Source organism: Crocuta crocuta, unplaced genomic scaffold (genome assembly GCF_008692635.1).
Source record: "Crocuta crocuta isolate KB4526 unplaced genomic scaffold, BGI_CrCroc_1.0 scaffold217, whole genome shotgun sequence".
NCBI lineage: Eukaryota > Metazoa > Chordata > Mammalia > Carnivora > Hyaenidae > Crocuta > Crocuta crocuta.
The window spans coordinates 2,107,704-2,124,710 of NW_027532208.1; the positions used below are offsets into that span (position 1 = coordinate 2,107,704).

Sequence of the window (17,007 nt, forward strand, 5' to 3'; positions counted from 1 at the left end):
TTATAGCTGCTTCTGGTTGCAGGTCCCCCCACCTCTGACTCAGATCCACCCCAGGGTCAGGGCCGTCTAGACAGACCCCTGTCTCTCCAGCCCAGCAGCAAGCTCCTCGGTGACTCTGCGCCTACCCTCCCGGGTCCTTCGTGAAGTTCGACTTGTCATGGGGTTTGGTGGACTTATGCACGGCACGGGTGATTCTAAATCGCAATCCAGCCCTCTCCTGTCGTTCTGTCCCCCTCGCACCCGCCCCGGGCTGGCGAGACGGTGAGGGTCAGCCGAGGCCAAGGGCAGGCAAGGTGGCCATACACCTGGACTGTACCTAAAACAGCGCTGGGCAGTGGGAGACCCACTCCGTGGACTGGAGGTGAGGGGCTCAGACCAGGGCTGTGGGTGATGGGCCCAGGTGTCCGGGCTGCTGGCGGGAGGGAGAGGGCAGTGTAGATCTGCTCCCCAGAACCTGATACTGTCCGGCCCTGGCAAACAGTCCAGGCATTATTGCTCTGGCCATGAAAGGTCGGCTCGCCCCTGCCCCAGCCCTCCAGGGCACTGACTTACAGGAGACCCTCTTTGTAGCTAGCCTTGATCCTAGCAGGGACGTTGGCAGAGTGCTGGGTCCCTCCCGGACGGGGCTCCTCTGCCTCTTCCTCTCCTGGTGCCCCCGCTTGGAAGACGGGTCCCTGCACCCAGGGGAGAGGAAGGTCCGGCCACGGACGGTGGACACCTGCACCGGCCTCAGAGCCACACATCCCGGGAAGAGACGGAGCCCCAACTTCAGACCGAGCTCCACTAGCCTGACCGTGTCCGCAAGGGACTGCGCCGAAGTCAATATGTCAAAGAGAAAAATCCATCTGTCCCTCAAGTGTCTTTGTTGTCTGGTTCTCACAGAGTAATCAATTGGGCAAACGAACCACGTCCAGCAAGGCTGTGCAATTACAACGAAAAGAAGGGATTCAGGGTATTCCCTGGACTGGCGGATGACAAACTGGGTGTTGGGAATCCAAGTATTCCCAGGTTTCTAAGCACAACCCCTGGCCAGAGGTGACGCCGCTGGCTGCAGTGAGGACAAAGGAACCAGGGCCACTTGGGGTGCGGGCCCTGAGTCTCCTACCCCCCAATCCAGGGAGCTGGGGTCACTCGTCCAGGTCAGGCAGCCCAGCCCTTTCTGCAGCTGAAGGCCATTTCCTTCCCCGAGGACACAGCCCCCTGAGGTAGCACAGCAGGGAGCCCTGGGGACTGCCATCCACCACAGAGCCCTTTCCATCCACGGCTGCCGTGTCCCCTGCATGGGAACCCCTGCAAGGGGGTCCCTGGCTCCTTGTTTCCTTCCTCAGGGCAGCCCTGGGTGAAGGCAGGACCCGGGGGGGCCTGGGGGGCCCAAATCTTCAGTGGGTCCTGTTCTCTCTGGGGCCAAAAAAATTCAGGGGTGGGGGCTCAGCCTTCCATTCTGCCCCTGCGGCTACAGCCATGGGGTTGGGTTCGGGGGGGGGAGAAAACCCCAACACCCCGCTTTCCACCCCAGGCCCCAACTTTTCTGTATTTGTTTATTTACCTTGGAAAAGGCCCCACGGCCCAGGCAGGAAATGGGCCAATTCCAGGAGGCTCGGCCGGGCTGGGGAACAAGGAGCCACATTGTGTTCCGTGCCCGGCTGCTCCCCACCCTGGGCCTGCCGCGGGAGCCCGGAGAGGGGGATCTGCGTGGGGGCCCGGCAGGAAGGAGGCGTGGGGCTCCGAGCCAGCCGTCNCCTGCCAGGTCTGGCGAGAAACCCAGGAGCTGCCTGGCCACGGTGCCCCCTCCCCTTCCTGGGCAGATGCCACCCCTCCCTGGGGGGAGGGAGGGAACGTCCTGCCCTTAGCCTCCCCTCGCTGGGCCCAGCTCCTGCCAGGCAGCTGGCCCAACCTCAGGCCTCCCTGCGGAGAAGACTGCAGGCTGGAGGGTCCTGTGGTCAGAGCCCTGCCCTGGCTGACAAGGGCCAAGCCGGTGTGGAGCTGGATGTCACCGTGGGGGCACTCAGGGAGGGCTGGCCCTTCCCCAGCTCTGGACTCTTCCCTACCAGCAGGCTGTGTCCATATGGGCTGATCATTCATTCGTTCATTCATTCAACACGCAGCTCCCTGTCTGTCGCCGCACACTCCCTTCCTTCCTATTGTCGCAGCCCTGACAGGCCACAGCCCCCTCCCCCGGGTCCCAGAGCGTGACTAGGAAACGCAGGTCTGAGAATCAGCCCACATCTATGGTCTCCTGCAGAGGCTTCCTACTACTTTCTGGGTCAAGACACTCAGGGCCCTGCAAACTCAGCCCCACCTGCCCTCAGGGCCCAGCACACCAGTGACAGGGTGGGGGGAGGACATGGATGTGGGGGGACCTCTCCCGGGTGGGAAGCACTCAGCAGGGCTTTGGGATGGGCCTGTCCTTCCAGCTGGAAGAGAGTCTGACGGGCTTCAGAATTGGGATAAAGACCCCGGACAAGAAATGTGCACAGGAGTCACCTGGGACAGCCCCTCCCAGCTGAGTTACCTAACCCTCCACCCCGCCACTCAGGGCATGGCTCTGTGCCCCCACCCCGAGGCCCTCACAGCCCCACAGCCCTGTGTGTGTGTGTGTGTGTGTGTGTGTGTGTGTGTGTGTGTGTACACGCGCGCCCTAACTGAGTTCATCTCCGACCAGATCATCCCCAGCAGGGACTGGGTCTGTGCCCTTACTGGGTCCCCAGAGGGTCCCCAGATGTGGGCCATAGCAGGGGCTCAGTAAATGTGTATGGAATGAAGGAAGCAGGAGAGAAAGGGAGAAGTGAAGGAGGGGAAAGGCCAGAATATAAGGAGAGACAACCTGCTTTCAGATGAGGGGACTTGAGGGGCGCCTGGGTGGCTCAGTCAGTTGAGTGTCCAACTTCAGCTCAGGTCATGATCTCACGGTTCATGGGTTTGAGCCCTGCATTGGGCTCTGTGCTGACAGCTAGCTCGGAGCCTGGAGACTGTTTTCGGATTCTGTGTCTCCCTCTCTCTCTGACCCTCCCCTTCTCATGCTGTCTCTCTCTCAGAAAAAAAAAAATTTTTAATAAATAAATTAAATTTTTAAAAAGATGAGGGGGCTCGATACTGTAAAGGTGTCAGTTTCCCCAAGTTAACCTATAACGTCACTAAAGTAATCTCTAAATCCAATAGGACTACTTAAGGAAGTAGATGACACAGTTCTAGAAGAGAAAGTGAGCAAGAAGGAGCCAAGATGATGATCTAAATGAGAAAAGATGAGGACCTGCCCTTCTAGCTATTAAAGCAAATGACACGTTCACAGTCATTAAAATCAGCGAGTCCTGCATGGCTGACGCTCGGGGCATGGACGTGTGTCCCCCACCGTTAGGAGCGGCTTTCCCTGTATGGACCCATCTGAACCTCAAGTTAATCCCCTTTTACAACTCCTGACATTTCCAGGTAAGGAAACTGAGGCACGAAGGGGTTGAGGCACTGGCCCAAGTCTCAGCTGGTGCGCCCCAGGCCCTGTTCTAAGCACTGAGATCCAATAGGTAGTCCTCACAACAACCCACACAGTGGGTACTATTACTCATCCAGTCCAGCTAGAATATTTTCATGCCGCATGAAATGCTGGGCCACGGTTACTCGAGAGGCAGATCGAGCTTTGGAAGGGCCCAAGACCCATCCAGTGAGAAAAAGCCACACGATGGTACATACATCTTTGAAGGGGGGCACAAGAAAACTCCCGTTCTGTATACATGTGTGTGGAGGGAGGTGAGTACACAGAAGTTTCCAGAAGGAAACAGAATGAGACCCACCGTGCCACCCCTGCAGAGGGGAGGCGGATGGGGGACTTCTGAATTTCACTTCATATACTTCTCGTGCCTCTTTCCTTCTTCAGTGGGAAAACCTAACCCGCAGAAACGTGCCCCAAATCTAAGTGTTCGCACTGAAACTTGTTATCGGACGAGCACCTCCGTGATGCCACCTGGCCAAGAGTGGGACACTCCCTGCCAGTCCCAGAGCCCCCATCTGCCCTTCCCAAACCTAACCAGCTCCGGGCCCCCCCCGACTGCCACATCCTACCTACCAACTACAGTGTTCCCCTCTTTGCATTTCTGTAACATTGATCAAAAATAGCAACCTAAGGGCACCTGGGGGGCTCAGTCGGTTAAGTGTCCAACTTCAGCTTAGGTCGTGATCTCATGGTTCGTGGGTTCGAGCCTCGTATCGGGCTCTTGTTGACAGCTCAGAGCCTGGAGCCTGTTATAGATTCTCTCTCTCTCTCTGTCTCTCTCTCTCTGTCTCTCTGTCTCTGCCCTCCCCAGGCTCTCTCTGTCTCTCAAAAATGAATAAATGGGGGTGCCTGGGTGGCTCAGTCGGTTAAGCGTCCGACTTCGGCTCAGGTCATGATCTCACGGTTTGTGGGTTCGAGCCCCATGTCGGGCTCTGTGCTGACAGCCTGTTCAGAGCCTGGAGCCTGCTTCAGATTCTGTATCTCCCTCTCTCTCTGACCCTTCCCTGCTCACACGGTCTCTCTCTCTCTCAGAAATAAATAAAACATTAAAAATTAAAAAAAAAAAAAAAGAATAAATGTTGAAAAAAAATTTTAAAGAGCAATCTAATTCACTTTCACCTGTTTCCAGGCTTTGTCTGAATGAACGGTGTATCCTGCTGGGCCTGGCTTCTTGCAGCCTTACGATGTAAGATTCACCATGTTGGTGCACGTAGCCTGTATAAAGACGCTAGGCCTGGACGCCTGGCTGGCCCAGTGAGAAGAGCGAGCAGCTCTTGGTCTCAGGGTTGTGAGTTCAAGCCCCACGTTGGGTGTAGAGATTACATAAATAAACTAAAAAACAAAACAAAACAAAACACAACACGCTAGTGTCATCCATGGGGTCCAACCTCATGACCTGGCAAAGACCCCACCTCCTCATCGCCATCACACAGTGGGGTGGATTTTGGCCCAGGAATTTGGGGGGAAACACAAACACTCAGGCTACAAGCAAGCCCCAAACTGGAGACAGCCCAGATGTCCATCAACAGAAGAACGAACTGTGCTGTGTCTGGATGGTGGAGCCCCACTCGGCAACAGGAGCCAACAAATCACAGAGACTCACAACGACGCAGAGGAGTCTCACAGACACCACACCGAGCGCAAGGAGCCAGACACAAAGAGCAAATACCGTAGGATCCCATGTATACGACGGTCCAGAACAGGTACAGCGAAGCTGAGACACGAGCGGTGAGAACAGCAGAGCATCTGGCTGGAAGGGGACAAGAAGCAGCCCCGGGGGTGGGGGGTGGGGCCTGGGTGGCTTAGTCGGTTAAGCATCCGACTTTCGCTTAGGTCATGATCTCGCGATTCGTGGGTTCAAGCCCCGCGTCGGGCTCTGTGCTGACCGCTAGCTCAGAGCCTGGAGCCTGTTTCNGAAGCACCAGCCCCGGGAGGAGGGGCACGCGTGCTCCATTTCTTGATCTGGTTGGTGGTGGTCACATGGCCATATTCACTTTGGGGTTTTTTTGTTTTTTAATTTTTTTATTTTTGAGAGAGAGTGTGCAAGCAGGGGAGAGGGGCAGAGGGAGAGAGAGACAATCTTAAGCAGATCCACGCTGAGTCCCATCCTGGGCTCATGACCTGAGCCGCAATCAAGAGTCGGATGCTCAACTGACTGAGCCACCCAGGCGCCCCCATATTCACTTTGTTAATACTTGGTCACGCTGAACACACAAAGACTTGTGCATCTGCATATAAATTATATCTCAATAAAGAAAAAACTATATGCATGTATATTATTTTAATTACAAAAGTATTGAGGCACCTGGCTGGCTCAGTTTCAGGAGCATGTGACTCTTGATCTCGAGGTCACGAGTTTGAACCCCATGCTGGATGCAGAGATTACTTAAAAATAAAAATCATTTAAAAAATTACAAAAGTGGGGCACCTGGATGGCTCAGCTCAGCTGGTTAAGTGTCTGACTCTTCATTTCAGCTCAGGTTATGATATGGTGGTTTGTGGGTTCGAGCCCTGTGTGGGGCTCTACCCTGGTGGTGCAGGGTCTGCTTCGGATTCTCTCCCTCTATCTCTGCCCCTCCCATGCTTTCTCTCTCTCTCTCAACATAAATAAACTTAAAAAATGCTAACTTTTAAAAAATTACAAAAGCATTGTAAGGAAACAAAAGTACCCCAATTTTACTCACTTGTAGGAACGTCTTTGAGTCTGAATAGACACACCTCCCACTGCCAATAGGGAACCTTTCAGAGAGGGGGAGGAGAGGGCATGAAGAATGTGGATTTTCACTTTTTGAAAAAAAAATTTTTTAATGTTTATTTTTGAGAGAGAGAGAGACAGAGTGTGAGCAGGGGAGGGGCAGAGAGAGAAGGAAACAGAATCCGAAGCAGGCCCCAGGCTCTGAGCTGTCAGCACAGAGCCCAATGGGGAGCTCAAACCCACGAACCATGAGATTGTGACCTGAACTGAAGTCAGACACTTAACCAACTGAGCCACCCAGGCACCCCCTAGATTTTCACTTTTTAAAAAACATTTATTTGTAATCTCTGTCCCCAAGGTGGGGCTCGAACTCATGACCCCAAGATCAAGATCACACGCTCTGCCAACTGAGCCAGCAAGGCACCCCATTTCACTTTCTATTGTAAACTCGAGTGTGCACAGGGCATGATGCTAGTTTTTAAAATACGTGTGATTATAAATTATATATGTTCTGCTTCTTTCTCTTTGAAAAGAACAATCAGAAAGCAATGGAGATGAAGAGTCCGCAGTCAGCAGAGGATTGTCCTGAGCCAAGATGTGGCCCAAGTCCAGGGAGGCTTCACGGATTCACTAGATGACAGGCGGAAAACACAATTCAAACCCAGACAGTTGAATCCAGAAACTGTGCTCTGACCATCTTGCGTGGGGCCTAAAGGTGTCAAAGATCCATGTGGGGTTTGCCTCAGAGTATGGGGGGTGCCGCAGAAATGGTAGTACAGGCCACAGGAGAATACATACGGGAAAGGGGCTCCTGTCCTTCTCGTGGGCTAATGGTCCCCTTGATTCCCCCCAGCGCACACCCAGGAAGGACAAGGAACGGATGAGGACCAGAGAGGGACCAAGACAGAGGGACCCCCTCCCTGCCCATGCCACAGCTGGGCGAGCCACGATGACGGGGCCATGGACGTGGGGACTCACTGGTGGGATGACTTGAGGCAGAGAGGTAAGGCAGGGCACAGGCCAAGAGTGTCTGGCCCGGGATCTGGCTGTCCACTCAGTCTCAGTTTCCTCATCTGTAAAATGGGGCAAATAAGGTCATGGGTATGAAAGGGCCTCACAGGACACAGGGAGTGGTTGGGACCATAATCTGAAAGGGCTGGAGCCTGGAAGGGGAGGCGGTCTGAGCTGTGAAGCGGCGGGAGGCCCTCCCTGGGCTGGGGGAGAGCCTGGGGGCAGCGTCCACACCTTTTCCTCCACACGTCCACCCCTGGCTGAAGGAGGCCACCATCCGGAGTGGCTAAAGGTCATGCCTCTGCATCTGACAGGCCTTGTTAGGCTTCTGCCCTCACACCTTGAGAGGCCAGTGTGGCCTAGAGCCAGGCTCCTGTGCTGGCTGCTGCAGGGGCGGGGCCGGAGGAAGGTTCCAGAACACACTCAGGACCGTCCAGCCTGGAGCCTCCCCAGGCAGGGGCCGGGGAGTCAGGAGGCCAGACCCTTGGTGGCCAGGGCCCGCTTGCCCCGCAGGCAGGTGACTTTCCCTGGGAGAAGCCCCAGAGGCCAGCTGCACGCAGGCAGCGGCCTCAGAGAGGGTGGGGGTCCCAGGCCCTCGGGCCAAGGGAGACCCCAGGCCGGGGAGCCTGAGGCCCACCCGCTGCCGGGTCAGCCGGCGGGCCTGGAGCCGAGGCCCCGGGCTGGCTGCACTGCGCAGGGCGGCAGAGGCGGCAGGGGCCGGGCTGGGGCCTCCTTCCTCCCAGCTCAGCAGCTGAGGTTATTTTTTTCCCCTCTGCTGCTGCTGAATTTCCCTTCGAGTTGGATAAATAAGCAGCAGGTTCCAACGTCAACGAAACAGGAGCTGGAGCTGCCGCACAAAAGCGGCTTTCAGTAGCGGCGGCGCCTCCGGGCCATCGTGGCCCCAGGGTGGCTGCAGCAGCCCCGGCAGGGCTTGGGGCTGGACGCAGGACGGGCTCCCCGGAGGAGGGGTGCCCCTTCCCGGCAGCAACCCCAGAGTCCCTGCGCCGAGAGGGCCTGCCTCCCGCTCCTGGCGCTGCAACCCTCTGCCTCAAATACCTTTCTCGTTCCCTTGGCCCGGGGACAGCCCTGTCCTCTCCAGCACTCACGCACTCATCACCTCTTTGGCTCCTGGCCCGCCCCCCCTCCCAGAGTCCACACTTGTCCTTTGCCTCCCCCCCATAGCATGCTCTCCCTGAAAACCTTCCCAGGCTCCCCATTGCCCGAGGGTAAATCGTGGATTTTCAGCCTCCACTACGGGCCCTAGGAGGCTGCCTCCTTTTTCTGTCCAAAGCTTTTGCAAAGGCTGTGCCCTCTGTCTAGAACACCCTTCCCTCTCTTCTACCTGGCTCCCACTTGGCTCTGAGACCCAGCTCATGTATCACCTCTGACATGTACTCCGGCATCTCTCTAACCATAGCTATCAGCTGACACCCCAGTGGTGGATCTTCCATCTGTGACTCAGGCTGCCCCGGAGCCACCAGAGGGCAGGCACCTGGGTTAGCCCAGCCTGTGCCGTGTGCGCAAAGGCGCCTGGCGCAAAGGAGGTGCTCGGTTAATATTTGCTACCAGAAGATGTAATTCCTACAACATCACATCAACATCACACTTAGGTAAACTAAACGCAAACCAAACTATATTAACCACAGGGCAGCACCTGAGGAGGGGAGAGAAGGTACAAGACAACTTTTGGGGGTACAAAATATATTCATGATTATTTTTTCATCCTGGCACTATTGCTCGCCCTTGAGCCGGTCACTTAAACTTTCCCTAAGCCCATTTCCTCATCTAAAAACTAAAATAAGAACCATCTCATAAGGTGTTAAGAAGACCAAATAAAATATAAATTAGGGATGCCAAGTTGGCTCAGTTGGTAGAACATGGGACTCTTAATCATCTCCGGGTCTGGAGTTCGAGCCCCACATTGGGCACAGACCTCACCAAACAAAAATAAATAAGTAAAATTTAAAAAGTAAATTAATACTTAATATATGGTACTTTTTAAAAGTTTGTTTATTTAGGGGCGCCTGGGTGGCTCAGTCAGTAAGTGTCTGACTTTGGCTCAGGTCATGATCTCACGGTTTGTGAGTTCAAGCCCCGTGTCGGGCTCTGTGCTGTCAGCGCAAAGCCTGCTTTGGATCCTCTGTCTCCCTCCCTCACTGCCCCTCTCCTGCTTGCTGTCTCTCTCTCTTTCAAAAATAAACATTTTTTTAAAAGTTTATTTATTTATTTTGAGAAAAGGAGGGCGGGGAGGGGCAGAGAGAGGGAAAGAGAGAATCCCAAGCAGGCTCTGCCCAGAGCCTTACACAGGGCTTGATCCCTCAAACTATGAGATCATGACCTGGGTCTAAACCAAGAGTACAACGCTCAGCCAACAGAGTCACCCGGGCACCTCGGTACTTATTTTTAAGCTCATTTCACACCATACGGACCAGTTACTATATATAACAGTTACGTACCAGGTATTAACACTTTAATGTGCTACTGTCCAGTAAGATATTTGCATTTTACCTGGAAGATACTCATTATCTACATAGATTGTGGTGATGATTCCACAAATATATCCATATGTCAAAACTCATGGAATTGTACACTTTATTTTTTTAAAGATTTTATTTAAGTAATCTCTACACCCAATGTTGGGCTCAAACTCATGACCCCGAGATCAAGAGTTGCACGCTTTACTGACTGAGCCAGCCAGGTGCCCCAAATTGTACACTTTAAATATGTGAATTGCACATCAATAATGTACCTCAATGATGCTGTAAAAAAACTCACATACCCGTCGATCCAACGACGGGTGAAGCAGGAATGGGGGTGGGCACTGATGGTAAGAACTCAGACTCTATGCTATAAAAATAAAGCATTAAGTACATTCAGGGGTTGACAAACATTTTCTATAAAGGGCCAAATAGTAAAAACTTTCTGCTTTGTGGGCCATGTGGTCTCTATCACAACTACCTCTGCTGCTGTAGCTCAAAGACCACAGCTTCTGTGTCAACCAGTGAGCATGGCTTTGTTCCAATAAAACTTTACTCACAAAAACAGGCAGTAGGGCCAGATTTGGCCTGTGGACCACAGTTTGCAGACCCTGAATATAGATACATATATTCATTTACCTGCATGGTAATAGGAATCATAACAGAAACCACCTGTCTATCTAAAGGGGATTGGCTGAATAATTTGTAATAATTCCACACAGTGGGAAACAGAGTGACAGTTTTAAAAAAATGGGTCTGGGTGCCTGGGTGGCTCAGTCGGTTGAGCGTCTGACTTTGGCTCGGGTCGTGATCTCGAGGTCCGTGAGTTCAAGCCCCGCGTCAGGCTCTGTGCTGACAGCGCGGATCCTGGAGCCTGCTTCAGGTTCTGTGTCTCCTTCTCTTTCTGCCCCTCCCCCACTCGTGCTCTGTCTCTTTCTCTCAAAAATAAACATTAAAAATTTAAAAAAAGAAGAAGAAGAATGGTTTGGATCCTGTGTGTCGACATGGAAAGACATTCATGACAGATTATTTTCAAGTATTTTGAGACTTTAAAACTATACAGAAAAGTTGAACCAAGAAGGTAGATTCTACCATTCACATTGTACTATGCTGATTTTTTTTTTAATTTTTTATTTATTTCTAGGAGAGAGAGAGAGAGAGAGAGAGACAGCGTGAGCAGGGGAGGGTCAGAGAGAGAGGGAATCACAGACTCTGAAACAGGCTCCAGGCTCTGAGCTGGCAGTCAGCACAGAGCCCGACGCGGGGCTCAAACCCATGAACCGCGAGATCATGACCTAGGCGAAAGTCGGATGCTTAACCGACTAAGCCACCAAGGCGCCCTGTACTATGCTGATTTTAATCATCTATCCATCTATCTATCTGTATCCATGACAGATTTTTAGGTGAGAAAAGGGAGGTGTAAAATGTACAATATTAATTCCATTTCAGTAAAACAAAGAAAAGATAAGAGACTAAACTCTGCATGTGTGGGTTTGCAAAGTAAGGAAGTATCAGAAGAGGTGCCTGAACTCTTAATGCCCAGGGCTGGGAATGTAAATACTCTCCTCACCTCTACTGCTGATCAGTTGTGAAAACTGTAAATGCTCTAATAAGGAATTTTTAAAACGCTTCTTCAGTAAGAATCGAACAGTCTGGTCCAGCCCTGGACACCCCCATAAAGGGAAACTGAGTCAGAACCCGGGTTCAAGCTTCAGGGAGGTGGGCGCACAGGAGCAACCAGGCGCATGCTCCCCTCGCCCCTGCCTCCCATGCCCCAGCACGCCCACCTCTGTCTGCCCAGATGGTGGTGTCACTCTGCACAGAGCAGGGCCATCACCGTAGCTGCTGGGCCCTCCCCCACCAGCCACAGCCCTCCTGAAGGGTGTCCTGGGCACCTGGGCACCTGGAGAAGGTGCAGGATGGGCCTGCTCCCTCATGCACACACCTCTGTGCTCCAGGGTCCAATCGATACCTTTCCCCCAACTCAGGCCCCACTTGCATTCAGGCTCTTCCAGAAAGATCTATGGCCCCTTCCTCATTACAACGTGCTTTTCATTCAACAGACTCCAGTGGGAGCTTGCCCCAGGCCAGGCACCCAAGACACCCAGGCTGGTGGGGAAGAGGGAACAGCGGCAGGCACCGGGGGCATCCAGCAGAGGGGTGTCCTGGAGGAAGCAGTATCAGAGGGAAGCTGGGGAAGGGCAGGACAGCAAGTGTCCAGTGGGATGACATGTGGCCATAGTCAGGGAGACCGTGGGAAAAAGGGCCTCTGGCAGTGTAAGCTAGGAGACAAAAGGGGTGTGGGGGGCACAGGTGGGGGGGTGGTCCCTTCCCACATGTGCAGGACCCCCAGGAAGGGAGGCCTCTCGGAGGTGGAGCTGAGAGGGTGTTCCACTGCCGCCTCAGCCCTGTCTCTGGCCCCTCTGCCCAGTGAAGCAGGAATGGGGGTGGGCACTGATGGTAATCCCTCTCCTCCCAGTCCATAGCCCTCGGGTATTGTTCTGCCTTTGTAAAGAGGGAGATCGAGTGACAAAGCCGGGTGGGTGGGCAGGCGGCCCAAGAGGCCTCTTCTCTCCAGGCAGCATCTGCATGGGGGAGGGGCCCTTCCACACCCCCACCTCTGGCTTCCCAGGAGCAGCTGTTGCCATGGTGACAGTCCTGGCATCCCCCAGCTCCTGGGGCACCCTCTCCACCACTGCTACATAGGAGAGGGCCCCCAGACTCCTCTCCGCCCTGCTGGGGGACAGGGGCACAAAAAACCTGGCTCCCGGGCCAGGGCTGGTAGTGGGGAGCCTCCCCACCCAGCTGCCAGCACAGGAGTCCCTCTGGAGCCCCCACTTCCTACAGACACACTGACACACACCCTCACCCCCCACACCCCTGCTATCATTCATGCACCTATGCCTCCTGGAGGCCAGATGCATAGAGAAATAAAATGTCCCCATGGTCCTTGAGCAGCTGCTGGTATTAGGGCGGAGAGGGGGATGGATGGAGGGCTAACAGTTTGTGAGTGCACAGTTTCGGGACAAAGACCCTGGGCCCACAGAGCAGACCCTCCAGCCCCATCCAGGAGGGTTGGGGCAGGGCGGGGCGGGGGGGGGCTGCCCCTGAGAGCTGAAGCTGGAAGCCNATGCCCGGGAGGGCTTCATCCCCAGGAGCATGAGCTTCACCCTGGGAACTGGGAAGCTGCGCTGACATTTTGGGAGACAGTTCTCCTTGACCAGGTGGTCAATGCCAGGTCCTTTTTTTGCAAGATACTTCACCTCCTTGGGAAGTTCAAGATCTTGCATCCGCACCTGTCATGGCTCAGGTGGGCTCAGTATGTGCTACACGCTGGGCACAGGGCTGCCTGCCCCTCCACGGATGCCCAATCTCACAAGGCCACTTGGAGAACAGGAGGCTGGGTGCACGTCCACGACAAAGGGCCCCACCCCCCACCCCTTCCTTCTCCCTTCCCTGCAAGGGAAGGCTCTACAGGGTGTAAGTGCACCATCCTGAGTCCCCACCACATGCCACAACTGGACAGGTGCCCTTTCTGTGCTGGCAACAGGCAGCCTCATGCCAAGGAACAGCCTGAATGCCACCCTGATCCTTCCCAGCAGTGTAATCCGAGCCAATTATCTTGAGTTTCCCGCGCCTCAATTTCTCATCTGTAAAATGGATACAGAATTCCTTGCAGGACTGTTAGGAGGGTTAGAAAGGCCACTGTGTGAAGTACCTGGCCCAGCTCCTCCCCCCCGCCCCCCTCGGCCCACCGAAGGCCCTCAGTCCCTCTCCCAGCCTCCCTGCCAGGTGGGTCTCTCTCTCAGCCTATCTCTCAGCACCCTGAGCAGCTGCTAGGGCATCTGGACCTGTGGAGTCTGAGTTTTCCAGGTCCGTCTAAGTCAAGGGGGTGAGCACAGCCCCGGGCAGGGCCCGGGGCGGGGGGCCACAGTCTCTAAGTGAGTCCCAGACCAGAGCAGAGCCCCTTGGGTGGCCTACTGGGTGGTACTTGTGTTTCCCCTGCAGAGCTTCTCTGGGAGCCATGGTAGGAAGCTGGCGGGGCAGAGGCAGGGCTGAGGTGTCCCCACAACCCCAGGCCTGGTGGGGTGGGGGGGGCAGCTCAGGGGTCGCAGTACCAGACCTCACTCACTGTCACTGGCGGACTGAGCCACATCCGTAGGCAGTCACAGATACCGCACTGTGCACTAGTGATTCGAGGACAGTCCTCCTCGCTCCCCGTGGTTGAGGTGCTGCCCGTGGAAGCAGGGGGCGTAGCAGTCTGATGTCATCCTGATGGCTCTCGGGTTTAGGTGAGGAGGGTATGAGGTGGACTCATAGTACCCGTGGGATGACACTGTGCACTGCCCCTCTGCTCTGCAGGCACAGGAAGGAGAACAGGGCTCTCCCGGGGACTGGCGGGGCAGTGGGGAGTGAATCTTGGAAGTTCTCATCACAGGTGAAAAAAAAACTGTGTCACTGTGTACCATGCCAGATGGTGCCCACCTGATGTGGTGGCTGATTATCTCCCAATGTGCACAGCGAATCACGGTGTGCATGTGAAACTAATATAAAGTTATGTGTCAATTATACTTGGATTTTAAAAAGCCCAGCCCATGGAGCACCTGGGTGGCTCAGCTGGTTGAGCCTCCGACTTTGGTTCAGGTCATGATGTTGCGGATGGTGAGTTCGAGCCCCACATGGCACTCACTGCCATCAGCCACAGAGCCCCTTTGAATCCTCTGCCCCCTTCTCTCTGCCCCTCCTCTGCTTGCACTCTCCCAAAAATAAAAATAAATTTTAAAAAATAACCAATCAATCAATAAAAAGCCAGTCCTTCAGCTCTGAGGGAAGCACTTTCTAAGGGTGTCCCAGAGGTGGCAAGGTGGCACCTGAGGAAGTGGAGCCTCCCTGTGTCCCCCATGGGACATACCCCAGGGGAGCACAGCAACCTTATGAAACAAGTATGGGCGGGGAGTGCCTGGTTGGTGCAATTGGTAGAACAAGCAACTCTTGATCTTGGGGTTATAAGTTCGGACCCCACTTAAGTTACTTAAGATTACTTTAAAATATTAAAATCTTAGGGGCGCCTGGGTGGCTTAGTCGGTTAAGCGTCCGACTTTCGCTTAGGTCATGATCTCGCGGTTCGCAGGTTCGAGCCCCGCATCGGGCTCTGTGCTGACTGCCAGCTCAGAGCCTGGAGCCTGTTTCAGTCTGTGACTCCCTCTCTCTCTGACCCTCCCCTGCTCACGCTGTCTCTCTCTCTCTCTCTCCTAAGAAATAAATAAAACATTAAAAAAAATTAAAATCTTAAAAAACAACAAGAAAACAAAACAGGAAACATAAGGAGTTCGGAGAAGGTCACAAATGCAACACTTAATAGCTCCATGCCCTTAGGTGTGTCACTCCTCTGAGCCTCGGTTTCCCCACCTGGATTGAGGAGAAGAGACCAATGAGGTCAAGTGTGCAGCAGCATGTGTGCTTGTTTTTACAGGATTATCTGCCTGTTTTGCAGAAAAGGAAACTGAGGCTGGGTCAGAAGAGCCCAAAGTCACATACAACTGGTGAAGGCACAGGCCTCACTGGAACTGTCACTGACTATCAGCGGGAGGCTTCCCAACGTGGGGAGGCCCATAGAAACGGTTGGCTGCCTGGGGTAAAGAGAGGCGACCCAGGGTGGAGGGCAGGGGAGTGTTCCGGTCGTCTTGTCGCTGGGAGAGTGGGGAACACGGGAAGGGGAGGCACCAAGTACGAGTGCACCCCACGTCGCTGGACCGAGCCTACACGGNGTGCGAGCAGGCGCGCCTGCGCTGCGCGCCCATCATGGAGCAGTTCAACTTCGGCTGGCCCGACTCGCTGGACTGCGCCCGGCTGCCCACGCGCAACGACCCGCACNGAGAAGTTCCAGTACGTGGAGAAGAGCCGCTCGTGCGCGCCGCGCTGCGGGCCCGGCGTCGAGGTGTTCTGGTCGCGGCGCGACAAGGACTTCGCGCTCGTCTGGATGGCCGTGTGGTCGGCGCTGTGCTTCTTCTCCACGGCCTTCACCGTGCTCACCTTCCTGCTGGAGCCCCACCGCTTCCAGTACCCCGAGCGCCCCATCATCTTCCTGTCCATGTGCTACAACGTCTACTCGCTGGCCTTCCTCATCCGCGCCGTGGCGGGCGCCCAGAGCGTCGCCTGCGACCAGGAGGCGGGCACGCTGTACGTGATCCAGGAGGGGCTGGAGAACACGGGCTGCACGCTCGTCTTCCTGCTGCTCTACTACTTCGGCATGGCCAGCTCGCTGTGGTGGGTGGTGCTGACCCTCACCTGGTTCCTGGCGGCCGGCAAGAAGTGGGGCCACGAAGCCATCGAGGCCCATGGTAGCTACTTCCACATGGCGGCCTGGGGGCTGCCGGCCCTCAAGACCATCGTTATCCTGACGCTGCGCAAGGTGGCGGGCGACGAGCTGACCGGGCTCTGCTACGTGGCCAGCATGGATGCGGCCGCGCTGACGGGCTTCGTGCTGGTTCCTCTCTCCTGCTACCTGGTGCTGGGCACCAGCTTCCTCCTGACCGGCTTCGTGGCCCTCTTCCACATCCGCAAGATCATGAAGACGGGCGGCACCAACACGGAGAAGCTGGAGAAGCTCATGGTCAAGATTGGGGTCTTCTCCATCCTCTACACGGTGCCTGCCACCTGCGTCATTGTGTGCTACGTCTATGAACGCCTCAACATGGACTTCTGGCGCCTGCGGGCCACAGAGCAGCCCTGCTTGGCAGCCACCATGCCCGGGGGCCGGAGGGACTGCTCACTACAAGGGGGCTCGGTGCCCACCGTGGCTGTCTTTATGCTCAAGATCTTCATGTCGCTGGTGGTGGGCATCACCAGCGGTGTCTGGGTGTGGAGCTCCAAGACTTTCCAGACCTGGCAGAGCCTGTGCCACCGCAAGATGGCAGCTGGCCGGGCCCGGGCGAAGGCCTGCCGGGCTCCCGGGGGCTATGGCCGTGGCACCCACTGCCACTATAAGGCCCCCACCGTGGTCTTGCACATGACTAAGACGGACCCTTCTCTGGAGAACCCCACGCACCTCTAGGGACACAGGCCTGCGCGGGGCGGCTGTTGCCCCCTTCTGGCCCCCCCTCCGGAGGAGACAGCTGACTAGCAGCTGCCCAGCTGTCAAGGTCAGGCAAGTGAGTGCGAGGGGCCGAGGACCAGGGTGTGGAGCCTCTCCTTCCACCCTCATTCACTGGGACCCGGTGAGGTTCACTCCCCTGTGGCCCAGTGCAGGGGGCAGGCCTGGCCAGGTTGCCACAGGGTCCTGGGGGAGCATGTGGAGAGGAGGAGGGGCAGAAGGGGGCGTGGTCCAGCAGGGAGTTTAT

At 55.3% G+C, this 17,007-nt stretch overlaps 1 protein-coding gene across 1 annotated transcript; it reads left to right on the plus strand.

Moving 5' to 3' along the window:
- The first annotated feature begins 14,568 nt into the window (after positions 1-14,568).
- On the plus strand, positions 14,569-16,997 carry FZD9 (frizzled class receptor 9). Its single transcript, XM_077777866.1, is given in 3 exon segments — positions 14,569-14,610; positions 15,365-15,540; positions 15,542-16,997. Coding segments are annotated over 3 exon segments (1,398 nt in total). The 3' UTR covers positions 16,722-16,997.
- Positions 16,998-17,007: the final 10 nt, after the last annotated feature.